At 46.0% G+C, this 22,278-nt stretch overlaps 1 protein-coding gene across 1 annotated transcript in view; it reads left to right on the forward strand.

Annotated features, from left to right (window-relative positions):
* Window positions 1-1,753: 1,753 nt before the first annotated feature.
* The window catches only part of EXOSC10 (exosome component 10), a 30,415-nt gene continuing 9,890 nt past the window's right edge, over window positions 1,754-22,278 (forward strand). The window contains exons 1-17 of the mRNA XM_005544806.4: window positions 1,754-1,902; window positions 3,442-3,578; window positions 6,112-6,235; window positions 10,391-10,495; window positions 10,803-10,968; window positions 11,293-11,407; window positions 13,786-13,861; window positions 14,076-14,186; window positions 14,397-14,540; window positions 15,655-15,845; window positions 17,646-17,802; window positions 17,972-18,120; window positions 18,304-18,354; window positions 19,034-19,145; window positions 21,207-21,257; window positions 21,415-21,493; window positions 21,916-22,022. Of these exons, the coding sequence (XP_005544863.3) occupies window positions 1,792-1,902; window positions 3,442-3,578; window positions 6,112-6,235; window positions 10,391-10,495; window positions 10,803-10,968; window positions 11,293-11,407; window positions 13,786-13,861; window positions 14,076-14,186; window positions 14,397-14,540; window positions 15,655-15,845; window positions 17,646-17,802; window positions 17,972-18,120; window positions 18,304-18,354; window positions 19,034-19,145; window positions 21,207-21,257; window positions 21,415-21,493; window positions 21,916-22,022 (1,986 nt within the window). The 5' untranslated portion in view covers window positions 1,754-1,791. The remainder of the gene's footprint in view (window positions 1,903-3,441; window positions 3,579-6,111; window positions 6,236-10,390; window positions 10,496-10,802; window positions 10,969-11,292; window positions 11,408-13,785; window positions 13,862-14,075; window positions 14,187-14,396; window positions 14,541-15,654; window positions 15,846-17,645; window positions 17,803-17,971; window positions 18,121-18,303; window positions 18,355-19,033; window positions 19,146-21,206; window positions 21,258-21,414; window positions 21,494-21,915; window positions 22,023-22,278) is intronic.

Consider the following 22,278-nt stretch of genomic DNA (forward strand, 5'->3'; position numbering starts at 1 on the left):
AGAGAGGTGATGGCGGTTGGAAGGAGATGTGGGAGCCCCTGTTTTTTCCTTTTCTCTTTTAGTTGGGAGAGATGTCAGTATACTTGTAGGCTGTTAGGAATGAACCAATAGAGAGGGAAAGATAGATGGAGGGGCAGGGGAGGTGTAATTAATAGGCGGAGCCAAGACCAAGTGGGTGAGGGGAACACAGAACCAGCCAGAGCTTGGGAGGAGGTGACTTGAAATATGAGGCTGGGCCGGCACGGTGGTTCCCGCCTGTAATCCCAGTGCGGTGGGAGGACAACTTCAGCCCAGGAGTTCGAGACCAGGTTGGTAAGATGCAGTCTAAGAAAAATAATTAGGCCAGGCGCTGGTGGCTCACACCTGTAATCCCAGCACTTTGGGAGGCTGAGGCGGGAGGATCACAAGGTCAGGATTTCGAGACCAGCCTGGCCAACATGGTGAAACCCCATCTCTACTAAAAATACAAAAAAAATTTAGCCTGGCGTTGTGGCACTCACCTGTAATCCCAGCTACTTGAACCCAGGAAGCGGAGGTTGCAGTGAGCCGAGATTGCACCACTGCACTCCAGCCTGTGCAGCAGAGTGAGACTGTCTAGAAAAAAAAAAAAAAAACAGGCCAGGTGCGGTGGGTCACACCTGTAATCCCAGCACTCTGAGAGGCTGAGGTGGGAGGATCACAAGGTCAGGAGTTCGAGACCAGCCTGGTCAATATAGTGAAACCCCGTTTCTACTAAAAATACAAAAAAAAATTAGCCGAGCGTGATGGCGCATGCCTGTAATCCCAGCTACTCAGGAGGCTGAAGCAAGAGAATTCCTTAAACCCGGGAGGCGGGAGGTTGCAGTGAGCCGAGATTGTGCCACCGCACTCCAGCCTAGGCAACAGAGCGAGACTCCGTCTCAAAAATAAAAATAAAAATAAAACTAGGCTGCACGCTGATGGCTCATACCTGTAATCCCAGCACTTTGGAAGACCAACAGAGTGAGACTTTGTTTCAAAAACATAATTTTGTTTGTGATACAGTCTCACTCTGTTGCCCAGGCTGGAATGCAGTGGTTTGATCTCGGCTCACTGTAACCGCCGAGTAGCTGGGATTACAGGCCTATGCCACCACGCCCGGCTAATTTTTGTACTGTTAGTAGAGACGGGGTTTCACCATGTTGGCCAGGCTGGTCTCGAACCCCTGACCTCAGGTGATCCACCCGCCTCAACCTCCCAAAGTGCTGGGATTACAGGCGTGAGTCACCGCGCCCAGCCTCAAAAACGTAACATTAAAAAGAAATTTTTGAGACAGGGTTTCACCCTGTCACCCCAGCTGGAGTGCAGTGGAACCTCCACCTCCTCGGCTTGAGCAACCATCCCACCTCAGCCTCCGGAGCAGCTGGGACTACAGATGCGAGCCACCACGCCCGGTAATCCCGGTTTTTAAATAAACACGAGGGTAAGCGGGGCTCGCGGCCCTCGCCTGGGGTCCCAGCTACTTCGCAGGCTAAGGTGAGAGGATCTCTTGAGTCCAAGAGTTCGAAACCAGGTTCAACAAACATAGCGAGACCTCGTGTCAAAAATATATGTGATAAATCAGGTCCTGCAGGCCGCACCCTAGATCACAGGGTTGTTGGGATAATACAACATGAGGTAAAAGAACGTGAAATTCATGCTACAGCGCTCAGAAGTGCCACCCCAATCGCAGGCGCCCCGCCCGCCGCTTCGATCTGGCGCATGCGTGGTGCGCACACGTCGCGTCGCGTCGACCGAGACGCTCTCGCGAGACAAGCTGTGCTGGCCGAAAAAATGGCGCCGCCCAGTACCCGCGAGCCCAGGGTCCAGTCGGCTACCAGCGCGACCAAACCCGACGGGGAGATGGTACTGCCAGGCTTCCCGGACGCCGACAGCTTTGTGAAGGTGAGTTCGCGGGGCCTCGGGGGTACCAGGAGTCGCCCGCGGCCGCCGGAAGCCGACCCGGGCCCTCTGGGCAGCCAATGCCCGCCCGCCGCAGTAGATCCCGAGCGAGGGTCGCGGGGCCCCTGTCCGCGCTGGGCGCAGACTCCTGCATCCTCCGGGGATGGGGCCTCAGAAACGGACATCGAGGGGCGTCTCGCTTGCCAGCTTAAGTCCATGTAGGCCCAAATATGGAAACCCATCTTGCATCCTGGGAAAGGCTTCCTTGCCACCCAGACGTCCCTAGCCCTTGCGACTTCGCCCCCGCCACGCCCTAGCCACCCGACCAGTTCTCCTCAGGGGCTCGGCTGCTTCGCACTCCGCACACTTGCCTGGAGTTGTCCCCTCCCGCGACCAGGATGGCCCTTCTTCTCTTCCTCTGTTCCTGAAGTCCAATCCTACATAATTTTTAACCCTGAGTTAAATGTCACCTGTTAAAGCCCCATTGCACTTCTATCAGTAACTCCTGGAAGACACACAGAGCGTTCACTTAAGATCTTTGTATAACTTAGCTTAAATGTGAACAAACGTACAACTAGGCTTAAACTGTGCGTAGCTCTTACAAAGCCATGAAACTAAAATAATTTGTAAATTAGCCCTATAAATTTACAGAAATTCCACTCACGTTGTGTGTATCTAATTTGCCATTAGCTAATGCTGTTGATTCATTAACATGGCTCTCATTAATTCCTGGACCACTAACTGTGGTCTTGGTTGTGTGGCAGTCATGCTCATAAGCTACCATGTGCCCCTCCATGACTTAATTTCCCACCTCCTTTCTCTGCTTTTTTCTTGGGAAATGTTTATTTGGCCTTCACATGATCAACCATCATTTATGTCACTTCACAGTTTTGTTTCGTTATCTCACAACAGCTAAAATAGAGAACCACTTGACACTGAACAATAAACACAAATCCAGTTTTAGATAGTAGCTGTTACAACTTTGTCGTCCAAGGATCTAGGATAAGGTTGTATTGTTTTTAGATGCTTATCCAGATGAAAACACAAAAACACATTCCTGTAGAAAGCTCTTGGATCTGAACTTGAGTCATAATAATAACACTTATGTGCCAAGAACTGTCCTAAGTGCTTTTATTAGCTTATTCATTCTGTCCTCACAAAAACTCTGTGGTGTAGGCCCTTTTTATTTTTCCTGTTTTTCAGAGGAGAACACTAAAGTCCAAATTAAAGAAATCACTTGCCCAGGATCTCAGTTAATGCATAGCAGAGTCAAGATTCAACCCCAGGTTTTTGTGAATATTAGATTATATATGTATGTGTTTGTTCTGTCTCTCAACTCTCCCAAGAATGTAAGCTCCAAACTTGGTTTCCCGTTCATGCTTGTATTCTTAGGGCCTAGATTAGATTGGGGTTTGGCACTAAATGAGTACTTTTTTGATGGATGAAGAGTAGATACCTTGTATACAGTAGATCATAAAAATGATATATCAAATGAATGGGGATCCATGTGTAAAACATGCCATCTTTTCTTGTTTTGGACAGTTTGCTCTTGGATCCGTGGTGGCAGTCACCAAGGCATCTGGGGGCCTACCACAGTTTGGCGATGAGTATGATTTTTACCGAAGTTTTCCTGGTTTCCAAGCATTTTGTGAAACACAGGGAGACAGGTTGCTTCAGTGGTAAGTACTATATTTTGTTTTCTTATGTTAATGAAAAGAAATGAAAACAAAGAGGTCGATAAATTTTTCCTGAAATTTATTTTTCCTTAAACATTTTCTGTGGTATGAAGAGCCATAAAATATGAAAATTGAAGCAATGGATTTTGATTAGGGAAATATTACTTGGTATATTTTTAGTTTCGCTTTTTAAAAATGTATTGACTTTTGTACTTAAAAAATACATTGACTGTAATCCCAGCACTTTGGGAGGCCGAGACGGGCAGATCACGAGCTCAGGAGATCGAGACCATCCTGGCTAACACGGTGAAACCCCCTCTCTACTAAAAAATACAAAAAACTAGCCGGGCGAGGTGGTGGGCGCCTGTAGTCCCAGCTACTCAGGAGGCTGAGGCAGGAGAATGGCGTAAACCTGGGAGGTGGAGCTTGCAGTGAGCTGAGATCCCGCCACTGCACTCCAGCCTGGGCAACAGAGCGAGACTCTGTCTCAAAAAAACAAAAAACAAAAAAAAATTGACTTTTGTACAGATCTTTTTTTAATTAATGTGGGAATTGAACACTTAGATCCAAGATTCATTCTTTCTTTCTTTCTTTCTTTCTTTTTTTTTTTTTTTTCTTTTTTTTGAGATGGAGTCTCACTCTGTCACCCAGGCTGGAGTGCAAGGGCACGATCTCGGCTCACGGCAAGCTCCACCTCCTGGGTTCACACCATTCTCCTGCCTCAGCCTCCCGAATAGCTGGGACTACAGGCGTCCGCCACCACACCCAGCTAATTTTTTGTTATTTTAGTAGAGATGGGGTTTCACCATGTTAGCCAGGCTGGTCTTGATCTCCTGACCTCATGATCCACCCACCTCAGCCTCCCAAAGTGCTGGGATTACAGGCATGAGCCACCGTGCCTAGCCAGATCCAAGATTATTTCACACAACTTGTGGAGTAGCAGGTATTTCTTTTATTTATTTATTTATTTTTATTTTTATTTTTTTTTAATTTTTTTTTTTTTTTGAGACAGAGCCTCGCTTCATCACCCAGGCTGGAGTGCATTGGCTCGATCTCGGCTCACTGCAACCTGCGCCTCCCAGGTTCAAGTGATTCTCCTGCCTAGGCCTCCAAGTAGCTGGGATTACAGGTGTACAGCACCACAACCGGCTAATCTTTTTTTTTTAGGGGGTGTGGGGAACGGAGTCTTACTCTGTCGCCCAGGTTGGAGTGCAGTGGTGCAATCTCGGCTCACTGCAACCTCTACCTCCCAAGATCAAGCGATTCTCATGCCTCAGCCTCCCCAGTAGCTGGGATAACAGGCACGTACCACCACTCCTGGCTAATTTTTGTATTTTTAGTAGAGGGGGTTTCACCATGTTGGCCAGGCTGGTCTCGAACTCCTGACCTCGTGATCCACCCACCTCGGCCTCCCAAAGTGCTAGGATTACAGGTATAAGCCCCTGTGCCTAGCCAACTTTTTGTGTTTTTAGTAGAGATGGGGTTTCACCATGTTGGCCAGGCTGCTCTCGAAGTCCTGACCTCAGGTGATCCATCCACCTCAGCCTCCCGAAGCACTAGGATTACAGGTGTGAGCCACTGCACCCAGCTAGGGTGCAAGTTTTATTGGTTTCATCAAAAAGTATTGGGGGCTGGACATGGCGGCTCATGCCTGTAATCCTAGTGCTTTGGGAGGCCGAGGCAGAAGGATCGCTTGAGCCCACGAGTTCAAGACCAGCCTGGGCAACATAGGGAGACTCCATCCCTACAAAAATTTTTTAAAGTAGCTGGGAGTGATGGTGCACCTCTGTAGTTGCAACTACTTGGGAGGCTGAGGTGGGAGTATCACTTGAGCCCAGGAGTTCGAGGCTGCAGGGACCTGTGATTGCACTGATGCATTCCAGCCTGGGCAACAGAGCAAGACCCTGTCTCTTTAAAAAAAAAGAAAAGAAAAGAAAGAAAAAGCCTGGGCTCGTGGCTCACACCTGTAATCCCAGAACTTTGGGAGGCTGAGGCAGGTGAATCACTTCAGGTCAAGAGTTCGAGACCAGCCTGGCCAACGTGGCGAAACCTCATCTTTACTAAAAATACAAAAATTAGCCAGACCTGGTGGCATGTGCCTATAATCCCAGCTACTCAGGAGGCTGAGGCATGAGAATCGCTTGAATCCGGGAGGCGGAGGTTGCACTTGGGGAGGCCAAGGCAGGCAGATCACTTCAGGTCAGGAGTTCGAGACCAGCCTGGCCAACATGGTGAAACCTTGTCTTTACCCAAAATACAAAAATTAACCAGACCTGGTGGTGTGTGCCTGTAATCCCAGCTACCCAGGAGGCTGAGACACGAGAATTGCTTGAACCCGGGAGGTGGAGGTTGCAGAGAGCCAAGATCATGCCACTGCACTCCAGCCTGGGCAACAGAGCAAGACTCTGTCTCAAAAAAAAAAAAAAAAAGATGTGTTGGGAACAGTCCGAGCCACATCATTTGAACATTTTCTCTCACAGAATGTAAACAAATGAAATAAAAATCTACAAGCTAACCTTGGTTTTCCTTTCCTTAGCATGAGCCGAGTAATGCAATACCATGGGTGTCGCAGCAACATTAAGGATCGAAGTAAAGTGACAGAGTTGGAAGACAAGTTTGATCTGCTGGTTGATGCCAATGATGTAATTCTGGAGAGAGTGGTGAGTATTTTCCTTTACTCTTATGATAACTAACAAATAGCTTTATATTATTAAAATATATGAATAGACGGAGCAACCCAGGCACCTTAGAAAATGAAAAGGAAATAAGCTTAACATTTCTTATAATAATATTCCCTTCTGATAGTTGGTATGTTTTGTCTAAGAACAATTACAGTTGTCTTAAAAATATCACTGCCCCATCGAGGATTTTTTTTTTTTTTTTTTTTTTTTGAGATGGAGTCTTGCTCTGTCGCCCAGGCTGGAGTACAGTGGGGCAATCTCGGCTCACTGCAACCTCCACCTCCCAGGTTCAAGTGATTCTCCTGCCTCAGCCTCCTGAGTAGCTGGGATTACAGGCACCCACCACTATTCCTGGCTAATTTTTGTATTTTTAGTAGAGACATCGTTTCATCATATTAGCCAGGCTAGTCTCAAACTCCCGGCCTCAAGTGATCTGCCTGTCTTGGCCTCCCAAAGTGCTGGGATTACAGACGTGAGCCACTGCACTGGGCCTGAAAGCCTGTTTTTAAAGTGCCTTATTCCGGCCGAGTGCGGTGGCTCACACCTATAATCCCAGCACTTTGGGAGGCCAAAGCAGGTAATCACCTGAGGTCAGGAATTCAAGACCAGCCTGGCCAACATGGTGAAACCCTGTCTCTACTGAAATATAAAAACTAATCGGGCCATGGTAGCACACTCCTGTCATTCCAGCTATTCAGGAGACTGAGGCAGGGGAATCGCTTGAACCCGGGAGGCAGAGGTTGTAGTGAGCCGAGATCATGCCACTGCACTCTAGCCTGGGTGACAGAGTGAGACTCTGTATCAAAAAAAAAAAAAGGTGGCCTGGTGTGGTGGCTTATGCCTGTAATCCCAGCACTTTGGGAGGCCAAGGTGGGTAGATCACCTGAGGTCAGGGGTTCAGGACCAGCCTGACTAACATGATGAAACCCCATCTCTACTAAAAATATAAAAAATTAGCTGAGCTTGGTGGTGAACACTTGTAATCCCAGCTACTCGGGAGGCTGAGGCAGGAGAATCACTTGAACCCGTGAGGCAGAGGTTGCAGTGAGCCAAGATTGTACCATTGCACCCCAGCCTGGGCAACAAAAGTGAAACTCCATCTCAAAAAAAAAAAAAAAAAAAAAAAAATTTAAATTGCCTTATTCTGGCCAGGTTCAGTGGCTCACTCCTGTAATCCTAGCGCTATAGGAGGCCAAGGTAAGAAGATTACTTGAGCTCAGGAGTTCCAGAGCCAGCCTGGGCAACGTAGTGAGACCTTGTATTTATTTAAAATTAATAAATAAATAAAGTGCCTTATTCTGAATCTGCCATCCAGATCTGCAAATTCTGTTTATATTTTCTTGGAGACTGAAGTCTTGCTCTGTCACCCAGGCTGGAGTGCAGTGGTGCAACCATAGCTCACTGCAACCTCGAACTCCTGGGCTCAAGTGATCCTCCCACCAGAGCCTCCCAAGTAGCTGGGACTGCAGGTGTGTACCACCACATTTGGCTAATTTTTTTTTTAATTTTATAGAGACAGTGTCTTGCTGTGTTGCCCAGGCTGGTCTTGAACTCCTCAAACTATCCTGGCCTCAAACAATCTCCCCACCTCAGCCTCCTTAGTCACTAGGATTACAGGCATGAGCCACCGTACCTGACGAGATTTGAAAATTCTATTTGTCAAGAGAAGAGGCGTTTATATCACCCAACCAAAATTGAGGTGATTTATACCGTTACTCAAAATCTACTGAACCCCCCAGCTCACAGGATTGGAAGGAGTTGTATATTATTCTATCTTGCTTATTATCTATTTATGCCTAATTCTATGGCAGAACATTATTTTCACAGAAATACACAGGGATCATGCAAAACAAATCTAACCTCAACCATCTGACAGTCCTGAAAATATTTAAATCGTGCTCTCCTGTCCCATGAAGTTATCTCTTCCCTAGTCTAAGTGCCCACAAATCTTTTTGTAGTTTCTGGCATATTGTGATTTCAAGTCTTGCCATACTCCTATATATCACCTGCGTGTGCCTCTGTTAGTAGTGCCCAAGCTGATATTTCACGTCTGCTTTAAAGTGCAAAATAGATTAGGACTCCCTGCAGTCTCGTTCTAAACAGTATACTTCTGTATTTAATGTAGGCAGTCCAGGGACTTCTTAGTTATTTTAGTGGCCACATTACACTGTTAAATCATATTAGAATTTTCAGTCCAATTCAGAGCTGTAAAGAGTCAATCGAGTATTGGGCATGGGTAGTTACTGTCCTACCTGCCTTTGAACAAATAATGCATTAATTACTTGGCATGACATACTAATCACCTTTATTGATTAACTCTGTAAAATTTTTATTTTTTTAAATTGTCAAAACTTGTATAGGTGCTCCTTGATTTACAATTGGTTGTGTCTCAATAAACCTGTATTATAAGTCAAAAATGCATTTAATACACCTCACTTACCAAATAGCGCAACTGAGCCTGCTTTAAATGTGCTCAGAAAACTTCCGTTAGTCTACAGTTGGGCAAAATCTTACACAAAGCCTATTTTTATACTACAGCGTTGAATATCTCATATAATTCAAGTAGCATTGAATATACTTCTGAAAGTGAAAAACAGGTTGTGGCCGGGCACAGTAGCTTATGCCTGTAATCCCAGCACTTTGGGAAGCCAGGGGAGGTGAATCACTTGAGGTCAGGAGTTCAAGACCAGTCTGGTCAACATAGTGAAACCCCATCTCTACAAAAAAAGTACAAAAATTAGCTGGGCGTGGTGGTGTGCGCCTGTAGTCCCAGATACTCGGGAGGCTGAGGCACGAGAATTGCTTGAACCCATGAGGCGAAGGCTGCAGCGAGCTGAGACTGGACCACTGCACTCTAGCCAGGGCAACAGAGTGAGACTCCATCTCAAAATAAAGGAAAAACAGGGCCAGGCACAGTGGCTTATGCCTGTAATCCCAGCATTTTGGGAGGCCGAGGCGGGCAGATCACAAGGTCAAGAGATCGAGACCATCCTGGCCAACATAGTAAAACTCCATCTCTATTAAAAATACAAAAATTGGCCGGGCGCGGTGGCTCAAGCCTGTAATCCCAGCACTTTGGGAGGCCGAGACGGGCGGATCACGAGTTCAGGAGATCGAGACCATCCTGGCTAACACGGTGAAACCCCGTCTCTACTAAAATACAAAAAAAATTAGCCGGGCGAGGTGGCGGGCGCCTGTACTCCCAGCTACTCGGGAGGCTGAGGCAGGAGAATGGCGTGAACCTGGGAGGCGGGGCTTGCAGTGAGCTGAGATCCGGCCACTGCACTCCAGCCTGGGCAACAGAGCTAGACTCCGTCTCAAAAAAAAAAAAATACAAAAATACAAAAATTAGCTGGGCATGGTGGTGCGTGCCTGTAGTCCCAACTACTTGGGAGGCTGAGGCAGGAGAATTGCTTGAACCCAGGAGTCAGGCTGCAATAAGCCGAGATCACACCACTGCACTCAAGCCTGACAACAGAGCAAGACACTCTGTCTCCAAAAAAAAAAAGAAAAAGAAAAACAGGTTGTAAGTGTACTTGAAATGTGGTTTCTACTAAATGCAAATCACTTTCACACCATTGTGAACTCAAAAAATTATAAGTCAAACTGTCTTACATTGGGGACCAGCTATATATTTATCACATACGACATGATATTTTGATAGATACATTGATCTATTCTTATATATATATATTTTCTTACACAAATGTCTCTGGATACATCTCTTTAAAATGTTAGGGAATTAGGCTGGGTGCGGTGGCTCACACCTATAATCCCAGCACTTTGGGAGGCTGAGGCAGGTGGATCACTTGAGGTCAGGATTTCAAGACCAGGCTGGCCAACCGGGTGAAACCCCATCTCTACTAAAAATACAAAAATTAGCCAGGTGTGGTGGTGCACACCTATAATCCCAGCTACTCGGGAGGCTGAGACAGGAGAATCGCTTGAACCTGGGAGGCAGAGGTTGCAGTGAGCCTTATTCAGAACTGTAAAGAGTTGCAGTGAGCCGAGATCATGCCGCTGCACTCCAGCCTGGGTGACAGAGTGATACTCCGTGTTAAATCAATAAAATGTTAGGTAATTAACTCTACCTCAAAAGGAAAAATGCTTTACTAGTACCGCTTCTACTTTTAGGGTATTTTACTGGATGAAGCCTCAGGTGTAAACAAGAATCAGCAGCCTGTCCTCCCTGCCGGCTTGCAGGTCCCCAAAACGGTAGTGTCCAGCTGGAACCGTAAGGTGAGGGCTTTTCAGATTAACTGGCTCTTGATGTCAGCTTCATAATAGGGATTTTGCTCATTCTGACATGCATTTCTGTTCTAATTTATTAGAGAACTGGCCACTGCCTTCTTTAGTTTGTTCTCATAAACACACACAACCTAATTATACCCTCTTCTCCACTTTCTGGAGACCTCTACATGCACGTACATTCTTAAGTGAATGGCCCTTGCGATGTTCTTGTCTCCTTGGAAGTCATAAATTGGAATTTACTTTTCTAATTCATCAAGTTGCTGTGTTATAAAGTATTTGTATGCGTTGATCATAGGCAGCAGAATATGGCAAAAAAGCAAAATCTGAAACTTTCCGGCTGCTTCATGCAAAAAATATCATCCGACCTCAGCTCAAGTTTCGAGAGAAGATTGACAATTCCAACACACCATTTCTTCCTAAAATCTTCATCAAACCCAATGCTCAGAAACCTCTCCCTCAAGGTAAATAGTGCATACTTTGCCTGTGTTTGAGTCTTACTTTATTTGATGCAAAAACCAGGAAGGGTGTACAGGTCTCTCTGCCACCCTCCTTTCTTCAAAGGGAGCCCAGTTCAGCTATTCCAGAGGCTGAAGTGGGAGGATCACTTGAGCCCAGGAGGTCAAGGCTACAGTGAGCTGTGACTGTGCCACCACACTTCAGCCTGGGGGAAGGAACATGACCCTGTCTCAAAAAAAACAGAACACAAAGGGAGTCAGTTTACCCCTGTGTAACTAGAAAAGACACGAATGTGCTTATGATGTTTTTGTCACTGCTTGGGTCTCCAGCTCTCTCTAAGGAAAGGCGGGAACGCCCACAGGATCGTCCTGAGGACTTGGACGTCCCCCCTGCACTGGCTGATTTCATCCATCAGCAGAGAACCCAGCAGGTTGAGCAAGACATGTAAGTGTTTGCCTATGTCTGACCTTTCTGCTGTGAGTACTTACCTTTATGCCACATTTTCACAGTTTCACTTTTGTGGAGATATACATGAAAACAATCTGAGGAGCAGTGATTTCCTCCTTACCCCAACCTGGGCCTTAGCAATAAAACCTGCTGTTTGTGTTCACAAAGGGCCTGCACAGCATTGCCTCATAAACCTCACTGCAGTCCTGAGAAGTAGCAGTGATTCTCATTCCCATTTTATAGACGTAAAACGCAAGGGCTGGGTGCGGTAGCTCACACCTGTAATCCCAGCACTTTGGGAGGCTGAGACCGGTGGATCACCTGAGGTCAGGGGTTCAGGACCAGCCTAGCCAACATGATGAAACCCCATCTCTACTGAAAATACAAAAGTTAGCCAGGCATGGTGGTGTGTGCCTGTAATCCCAGCTACTCAGGAGGCTGAGGCAGGAGAATCACTTGAACCTGGGAGGTGGAGGTTGCAGTGAGTCGAGATGGCATCGCTACACTCCAGCCTGGGTGATAGAGTAAGACTCCATCTCCAAAAAAAAAAAAAAAAAAAAAGATGTAAAAGCAAAATGAGAGATGCAGACTTCTCATAGAGTTGGAACTTCTTTGAGACAGGGTCTTGCTCTGTTGCCCGGACTGGAGTGTGGTGGCATGAACACAGCTCACTACAGCCTTTACCTCCTGGGCTTAAGTGTTCCTCCTGCCTCTGCCTCGCAAGTAGCTGTGACCACAAGCATGAGCCATCATGCACAGTTAATTTTTATATTTTCTATATGCCCAGTCTGGTCTTGAATTTCTGGCCTCAGCAGTTCTCCCAACCTGCCCTCCCAAAGTGTTGGGATTACAGGCATGAACCACTGTGCCTGGCCAGAGCTGGCCCATGTTTTCTTTCTTTTTTTTTTCTCTTTCTTTTTGAGACAGAGTTTTGCTCTTGTTGCCCAGGCTGGAGTGCAGTGGCGCGATCTCAGCTCACTGCAACCTCTGCCTCCTGGGTTCAAATGATTCTGCTGCCTCAGCCTCCCAAGTAGCTGGGATTACTATAGGCATGTGCCACCACACCTGGCTAATGTATCTTTTTTTTTTTTTTTTTTTTTTTTTTTTTTTTAGTAGAGACAGGGTTTCATCATGTTGGTCAGGCTGGTCTCAAACTCCTGACTTCAGGTGATCCACCCTCCTTGGCCTCCCAAAGTACTGGGATTATAGGCTGGAGCCACCACACCCAGCCCCATGTTTTCTTAAATTTGTCTTTCCTCCATACTATACTGCTCTGCCTTTCTTATTAGGACTCAAATAGTAGGTAAGGCTCTGGGTTTTTTTGTTTTTTTGTTTTTTTAAGTTTTGCTCTGTCACCCAGGCTGGATGCCATAGTGCAATCCTAGCTCACTGTAGCCTTGACCCCTGGGGCTCAAGCAATCCCCCTACCTCAGCCTCCCTAGTAACTGGTACTACAGGCACACATCACCGTACCTGGTACCTGACTTGTTTTTTAATTTTAGTTTTTATTTTTGTAAACACAGGGTCTTTCTGCATTGCCCAGGCTGGCCTCAAACTCCTGGCCTCAAGCAATCCTCCTGCCTTGACCTTCCAAAGTTCTGGGATTACAGGCGTGAGCCACCGTGCTCAGCCCAAGGCTCATTTATGAATTTAGTAAAGAAAAGGCATTTTTTACTGGCAATATAAGCGTCTTGGAAAAACTTCACTTAAAATAGACAAATGGACGTTGCCTTTAGTATAACGCAAAAAGGTGATAAAAATTTGGTTAGTATTGGCCTTTTCCTCACATAGAGCCAGAGTCTGTGTGGGTATTCATGCCTTTAGCCCCGGCTCTGCAATGTGAGGCCACAAGCTTAAGTGCTGGAGAAATAAAGGCCATGAAAGGCAACCCTGCCCTCCTGGGCTACCATGATCCTCGAGGAACACATCACAGGTTGAGGATTTTTATACAGATTTCTTAGGATCAGAAGAAAACATAACATTAAGCTCTTGGCCAACTGAAATATTTGCTTCATCCTTACTTTACAGATGTGTTATTTCAAACTACAGAAATTATATATTTCTCATTTTGGTATTATCCACAACATCAACCATACAGTACTTTGCAAATAAGTACTCAAATCTTTATAAAGCTGCTTGGATCTTCAGCTCTCTAAAGAAATGAATAGACTTAATTATCATATTTTAAGAGTGAGCAAATATCTGATTTATGATTTGTACTCGAATTACTGAAATAATGAAGCTCTTTATAAAAGGAAGATATTTTCACGGTGGCCTTTTCTCATTTGTTTTTACAGATTGGATAAGAGGCATTATTTTTCCTTTGAATCGTGGAATTAATCAGAATGATTTCTCTTTTTGTTTTATTTACTCAGGTTTGCACATCCTTATCAATATGAACTAAATCACTTTACCCCACCAGATTCAGTGTTTCAAAAGCCACAACCCCAGGTTAGTACCCAGCCTCAGTTTATAAGGTGCCTTGTAGTGGCCCAAGAGGAATCAAATAAGTAGATTCATTGATGCAATTTTGACTTTTCCTTGAAGATCTTTAAGGTAGAAAGTTACAGTTTTGGGTCATTTCTCAGACTCGTAGTTCACTTTGTACTTTACTGGGGGATGGTTTCTATATTCCTCCCTTTTTCTCACTATTCTCTTGATGCAGTTATACAGACCTATAGAAGAGACACCATGCCATTTCATATCCTCCCTGGATGAACTTGTGGAACTCAACGAAAAGCTCTTGAATTGTCAGGAATTTGCAGTCGACTTGGAGGTATCTTGTAAATGACCCTGGGTAAAATTTTTACATTTTCTGTGAGTTTATCTATTGGAGAAGTATAAAATTGATACTAATTGTAATTTTTTTTTTTGGTAAAAAATTAATCATATAACTTAGCTTTGTAGCTGACTTTTCAAAATCAGTAAAGAAAAGTCTAATATAATCTTTGTTTTTTCTCTTCTCCCCTCCTTCTATGTGGTTTAGCACCACTCTTACAGGAGCTTCCTGGGACTGACCTGCCTGATGCAAATTTCCACTCGGACGGAAGACTTCATCATTGACACTCTGGAGCTTCGAAGTGACATGTACATTCTCAATGAGAGCCTCACAGACCCAGCTATCGTTAAGGTCAGCCAGCCTTTTGTAACTCATGCATGTGAGCTCATACAAGAATTTTAGTGCTTTGCAGTGTACTATTTCATCATTTCAACCTAGACCCAGTCAAGTCGGGCGGAATCGTGTCATTTCCTAACTAGGGTACCATGCTAAATGGCTTTTGTTTCTAAATCCCTGTTAGAACAGCTAAGACTTAGCTTGTTACCACCCAGAAAAATGTTAAATAATTTTAATGACTACTGCAGTGAGCCCCAGCCATCAAGATTGTTTGGACTTAATGACTGTACTGAAGCTACTAGAGCTGCTTTCAGGTGTCTCCTTGGTTGATAACAGTTTCAGACTTTAAGGGTATGGAATCAGGAGTGTAGAAAGCTGTGACAGAAGACAAAAGAAACTTTTAAAACTCATGTATCTAATTTTTTTTTTTTTTTTTTTTTTTTTGAGACAGAGTTTTGCCCTTGTTGCCCAGGCTGGAGTGCAATGGCACGATCTTGGCTCACCGCAACCTCCGCCTCCCAGGTTCAAGTGATTCTCCTGCCTCAGCCTCTCGAGTAGCTGGGATTGCAGGCATACGCCACCACACCCGCCTAATTTTTGTATTTTCAGTGGAGACAGGGTTTCGCCATGTTGGTCAGGCTGGTCTCAAACTCCTGACCTCAAGCAATCCACCCACCTTGGCCCAAAGTGCTGGTATTACTGGTGTGAGTCACCACTCCCGGCTGCATGTATCTAATCTTGATTAGAACATTGGCTTCAGCCAGGCGAGGCGGCTTAGGCCTGTAATCCCAGCACTTTGGTAAGCTGAGGCAGGAGGATCACTTGAGCCCAGGAGAATGAGACCAGCCTGGGGAACATAGTGAAACCTCGTCTCTACAAAAAATACCAAAGTTCAGCTGGGCATGGTGGCACGCCTGTAGTCCCAACTACTTGGGAGGCTGAGGTGGGAGGATTGCTGGAGCACAGGAGGCAGATGTTGCAGTGAGCCAAGATCACACCACTGCACTACAGACGGGACAGCGGAGACTACCTTCTAATTCCAGTGTTCTAATAAACTAGAGGCAGAGTTAATTTCCAAGCATTAGTGGCCTGCGACCAGTGTACTGCATGACTTTGGTTCTGTTTTCAGGTCTTCCATGGTGCTGATTCAGACATAGAATGGCTACAGAAAGACTTTGGGTTGTATGTAGTAAACATGTTTGATACCCATCAGGCAGCACGCCTTCTTAACCTGGGCAGGCACTCACTCGATCATCTCCTGAAACTCTACTGCAATGTGGACTCAAACAAGCAGTATCAGCTGGCTGATTGGAGAATACGGTCAGTTTGCTCTTAATGAGGAAATGTGGGTGGCAGAAGAAAGTGATTATTCATTAACCTGTCACCCAGAGAGACCTGGGTTTGAGCCATACCATACTCATTGAGATGAATGGCATCAGGTTTTCACCAGGCATCTTCAACAGCATAAAAGTGGTAGGAAATTCTTTAACGATAATGTGGACTTTATGATGGGCTGATGCAGTTACACTGTGTTTCATGGAAATAGTGGCTGAAAAAGAGGTGCCGAGTCAGTATTTGCCCATGCCGGTCTCTTGTTTGAAACTGGGATCTCTCTACTAGATGATTTTGTGTGTGTGTCTGTGTGTGTGTGTGTGTGTGTGTAAGATCTTCCGTAGGGATGATTGTGTGTGTGTGTAAGATGATCTTCCATAGGTGGGAAAGAATTCTTTGTGTTTTTTTTTTTTTTTTTTTTTGAGACGGAGTCTCGCTCTGTCACCCAGGCTGGAGTGCAGTGGCCGGATCTCAGCTCACTGCAAGCTCCGCCTCCCAGGTTTACACCATTCTCCTGCCTCAGCCTCCTGAGTAGCTGGGACCACAGACACCCGCCACCTCGCCCGGCTAGTTTTTTGTATTTTTTAGTAGAGACGGGGTTTCACCATGTTAGCCAGGATGGTCTTGATCTCCTGACCTCGTGATCCACCCGTCTTGGCCTCCCAAAGTGCTGGGATTACAGGCTTGAGCCACTGCACCCAGCCGGTGGGAAAGAATTCTAAAGGACACTGTTGGTTTAGCTTTATATTGAGCATTTTTTGTGGCATAAGGTAGCAGTTTTGCCCCACTTCCTGCAGGCCTTGCTCAGCTTGGTCATTTTCTGCTTGTTTGCTACCTCTCCGAGGTTGCACATGTCATAGGAAGATGCCGCTGAGCTTTTCCAGGAATTCCACATGCCAGAATGCCAGAATTTCTTTTCTTTTCTTTTCTTTTTTTTTTTTTTTTTTGAAATGGAGTTTCACTCTTGTTGCCCAGGCTGGAGTGCAATGGCGCGATCTCAACTCACCACAACCTCCGCCTCCCAGGTTCAAGCAGTTCTGCCTCAGCCTCCCAAGTAGCTGGGATTACAGGCATGCGCCACTACGCCCAGCTAATTTTGTATTTTCAGTAGAGACGGGGTTTCTCCATGTTGGTTAGGCTGGTCTCGAACTCCCAACCTCAGGTGATCCTCCCGCCTCCACCTCCCAAAGTGCTGGGATTACAGGCATGAGCCACTGCACCTGGCCCAGAATGCCAGAATTTCTAAATATAAAAGTAAAATTACATTTGGACTGATAAAGTCCAAATAAAAGATGAAAATTGATAAAATCTAAAAACCACTCCTTTTTACTGAGCCCTTACCCTGTGCCAAGCTCTGGGCTAAGTGCTTCAAGGATGTGGTCCTATATAGTCCTCACAACAGCCTATGAAGTACCTGGTTCTCATTTCACAAGTTAGGTGGGTAAACCCAAAGAGGTTAAGGAACTTGTCCAAGGACAGACATCTGGAGCTGAGATTTGAACTCAGGACAGCAGTGCTCCCTTTTCTGCTGCCTCTCGTGTGTGTCCAGAGTAGCTGACAGTGCCCTTATTTTAACCACCGCATTATCCTGCCTCCCTTTCTACCCAGCTGTTAAAATAATGGTTTATCATGTTAAAATCTGGGAAGTGTTGGCATAACTGCAGTATTGGCTATGAAAGGATCTTTCATATTGGAAGAGTCTAAGGAAGTCCCAGCACCCAAGGAATAGACAAATTGAATTGCTGTCATTGGGGGCAGTCAGTGAAATAGTGTCCTCTGCAATTCCAGCCCTCTGCCTGAGGAGATGCTCAGCTATGCCCGGGATGACACCCACTACCTGCTATACATCTATGACAAAATGAGGCTGGAGCTGTGGGAGCGCGGCAACGGCCAGCCTGTGCAGCTGCAGGTGGTGTGGCAGCGGAGCAGGGACATCTGCCTCAAGGTACGCCTCAGCCACAGTCACACAGACCGCGACACTTGGGCTCTGTGTCTGGCCAGGTTCTAGTTCTTAGGTTTGCTCATTAAATTCATGAAAAGAGCCAAACGTTTTGCAGAGCCCAGGGCACAATTTTGATTCCCATTGATTTTGAATATTCTCTAATACTTTGTAGAAATTCATCAAACCTATCTTCACGGACGAGTCCTACCTTGAACTCTATAGGAAGCAAAAGAAGCACCTTAATACACAGCAGTTGACAGCCTTTCAGCTGCTGTTTGCCTGGAGGGATAAAACCGCTCGCAGGGAAGATGAAAGTTACGGGTAAGAATTAGAGATTCTTTTAATGCTTGTTTCCAGACTGAGGAGATCTAATAACAGGTAAATAATGGACTTTTTTCTTTTGCCATGAAAGCTGCTTGTTTCCCCGATGTGACAGTATCTAATGGAACTTGCTGGCTGAATGTAATGTGTTCCCACTGTGTCTGTGTGTTTTTTTTTTTCCAGATATGTACTGCCAAACCACATGATGCTGAAAATAGCTGAAGAACTGCCTAAGTGAGTCTGAGAGCTGATTAGTATGTTCTGACTTTCTCAGTAGATCTTATGTTCTTCAAAATCAAGCTTTTCTGGTTGCTATTTCCCAAGGCTGCTTACTCGGAGATTAATGCTCTAAGCTTGGAAGGTAGCAAGTCAAAGGAATATAGAATGTCTGCCCTCAGGCTGCCATTTAAGAATTAAAACTTCTGAACTGGAATCATTTCAATGATTATGCTTCAGTTTTGAGTTCATTTTAAGTCTCTGAGCCTTATAGCATCTACTTGCAAGGGAAGAAAACGTCCCAGATTCTCTCATCTATACTTTCTTCCAAATTCAAGCAGCTCATGATCTTAAACGTTTTGTGATCTTGATTGAAGTATAAGCAAGAATCAAAATCCACAGCCCATTGGTTGCCCCCTGCGGAATTGAGAATCCATAGTGCTGTGGCACTTACTTCCAGCTCTCCCTGATTGCAGGAGTCAGGCTCCAAGAGGGATCCACTTAAAGCTTGGTGTTGCAAAGAACACATGGAAAAGTTGGCCTAGACTGGCCTGACATCAATGTTTCCTTAGTCACCTAGCTGTAGCTTCAGCTTAGGTGTGCTACCCTGGCTTTACCCAGTCGTTATTCTTATCTGGAAGTGTTTGAGGGCTGCATTTCTGAGTGACAAACTGAGTGTGTTCTTACTTGTCTTCAGGGAACCTCAGGGCATCATAGCTTGCTGCAACCCAGTACCACCCCTTGTGCGGCAGCAGATCAACGAAATGCACCTTTTAATCCAGCAGGCTCGAGAGATGCCCCTGCTCAAGGTAAGAAGCTTTTCTGTGGCCAGGCCTGGTGGCTCACGCCTGTAGTCCCAGCACTTTGGGAGGCTGAGATGGATGGATCATTTCAAGTCAGGAGTTCGAAACCAGCCTGGCCAACATGGTGAAACTCCGTGTCTACTAAAAATACAAAAAATTCGCCGGGTGTGCGGTGCGCACCTGTGATACCAATTACTCTGGAGGCTGAGGCAGGAGAGTCGCTGGAACCTGGGAGGCGGAGGTTGCAGTGAGCCGAGATCATACCACTGCACTCTAGGCTGGGAAACAGAGTGAGACTCTGTCTCAAAAAAAAAAAAAAAGATTTTCTACTGAAGGGTCCTAACTTAGCAAGCCTGGTTTTTGTTTTTTGTTTTTCTTTTTTAAGACAGAGTCTCGCTCTGTCTGCAGGCTGGAGTGCAGTGGCCCAATCTCGGCTCACTGCAACCTCCACCTTCCGGGTTCAAGCAATTCTCCTGCCTCATCCTCCTGAGTAGCTGGGACTACGGGTGCATGCCACCACGCCTGGCTAATTTTTTTGTATTTTTATAGAGACAGGGTTTCACCATGTTAGCCAGGATGGTCTCAATCTCTTCACCTCGTGACCCACTCACCTTGGCCTCCCAAAGTGCTGGGATTACAGGTGTGAGCCACCGCGCCTGGCCTTTTTTTCTTTTTTCTTTTTTCTTTTTTTTTGAGACAGAGTCTCACTGTTGTCGCCCAGGCTGGGGTGCAATGGTACGATCTCGGCTCACTGCCTCCAGGGTTCAAGCGATTCTCATGACTCAGCCTCCCTAGTTGCTGGGATTACAGGCGTGCACCACCCCCGGCTAATTTTGTATTTTTAGTAGAGGCGGGGTTTCACAATATTGGCCAGGCTGGTCTTGAACTCCTGACCTCAGGTGATCCGCCCACCTGGGCCTCCCACAGTGCTGGGATTACAGGCGTGAGCCATCACGCCCAGCCTTAGCAGACCTGTTTTTTCTGCTAGCATCTTATTCCTTGTGGCTGCCTAGATTCATGAGCTGGTATCCATCTAAACAACCCTAAGGAAATAATAGGGCTTGGGAAATCCAGTGTGTGTATCTTGATAAATTTAGCTGCTTTTTTTTTTTATGATAGTTGAAAACTATCTTTTTATTTATATGAAAACTCATTCTTTTTATTTTATGACCTTAGCTTTGATGATTCAGCAGCAAGTACTGTCTGGTAACTGGGCCAATTCACTGTTCTAAGGCAGTTAATCTGGTGGAGTGAGATGGAGTGGTGACCTCAGCAGAGGGAGCTAGTTTTGGGAGCCTGGCAGTGGCCCAGATATGAAGTGATAGCTCCCTAAATAAGTGAGGAATCACAGACTGGAAGGGAAAAAACAGGTATAGGAAGCATCAGAGGAAAAGATTGATGGGACTTCATAGCAAATGATGACAATGGCATCCAGTTTTCTTTTGGTTTTTTTTGTCATTGTTGTTTTGAGACAGGGTCTTGCTCTGTCACCCAGGCTGGAGTGCAGTGGTACAATCATGGCTCACTGTAGCCTCCATCTGCTAGGCTCAAGTGGTGTTGGGACCACAGGCACACACCACTATACCCAGCTCAGTTTTTTTTTAATTTTTTATAGAGATGGGTCTTGCTGTGTTTCGCAGACTGGTCTTGAACCCCTGGGCTCAAGACGTCCTCCCAGCTTGGCCTCCCAAAGTGCTGAAATTACAGTTATGAGCCACCTGCTAGCCCCACATTTGCAATTTTTATGTTAAAAATGTTTTGTAAGCTTTGTGCTTTGTCCAAGTAAAGAGAGACCTTGATTACTAGAGAAGAGTCTTTTTCAAGCTCTTTGGAATCCTTCCTGTTGTGCTTAGTCATGATAAAGAGCTTTATTCTTTCATTCTACAAGTAATTATTGAGCACCAAATAATTATCGTGCCAGGCACTGTAAAGAGTGAAGAGAGGAAAGAAAACCTCCGGGCTCTTGAGAAACAGGCTGGGGAAGGAACACAGTCAGCGCTGGGGACTGGGGGTTGGACTTGAGGCGTTTGGGCAACTTTCCCCAATTCTCTTTGTTTTTATTGTTAGTCTGAAGTTGCAGCCGGAGTGAAGAAGAGCGGACCGCTGCCCAGTGCCGAGGTAGAGTGTCGGATCCATTTTCTTCCCCGGGAGGGAAGACGTCAGTCACGGCCAGTGCAAGTATACCTCTGACAGAGGCCTGTGCTGACAGCTGGCAGAAAGCTACTGCTGGCTTGCACGTTTTACATGCCAGCCTGCTGGTGTCTTTTTGATGCAGAGATTGGAGAATGTTCTCTTTGGACCTCACGACTGCTCCCATGCCCCTCCGGATGGCTATCCAATCATCCCAACCAATGGTAAAGTTGAGAGCCCTCCTGACTGTCCTGAAGAGGTTGGGGCACAGCTACCTTGTCTCAAATTCTGTATGCTTGGCCAGGCGTGGCTTATGCCTGTAATGCCAGCATATTGGAAGGCTGAGGCGGGTGGATCACCTGAGGTCAGGAGTTTGAGACCAGCCTGGACAACTTGGTGAAACCCCATCTCTACTAAAAATACAAAAATTAGCTGGACGTGGTGGCGCATGCCTGTAATCCCAGCTACTTAGGAGGCAGAGGCAGGAGAATTACTTGAACCAAGGGGCGGAGGTTGCAGTGAGCCAAGATTGTGCCATTGCACTCCAGCCTAGGGGACTACAGCAAAACTCCATCTCAAAAAGAAAAAATAAACCAACAAAATAAAATTCTGTAGGCTTTGACCTTATTATCTTCTGCTCCTCTAGGATCTGTGCCAGTTCAGAAGCAGGCGAGCCTCTTCCCTGAAGAAAAAGAAGATAACTTGCTGGGTACCACATGCCTGATTGCCAGAGCTGTCATCACGTTATTTAATGTGAGTAGCACGGAAACTTCACTGAGGTGATGAGGACCCCCTGGGGTTTACTGGGTTTATCCAGCAAGTCGTCTGCCTGGAGTGTTGCTTACACTCGAAGACTAACGCTGAGAGCAAAACCCAGCAGTGCTGGGAGAGGCACAGAGACCGATGAGCAAGGCGACACTGACCACTCTGGAGGAGGTGGTCTGGGGTCGTGGATGGAGGATTCTCTGAGCTCTGTGTGTGAAGAAATCTTCAGGGAAAGGCTGACGTC

This window comes from Macaca fascicularis, chromosome 1 (assembly GCF_037993035.2).
Source record: "Macaca fascicularis isolate 582-1 chromosome 1, T2T-MFA8v1.1".
NCBI lineage: Eukaryota > Metazoa > Chordata > Mammalia > Primates > Cercopithecidae > Macaca > Macaca fascicularis.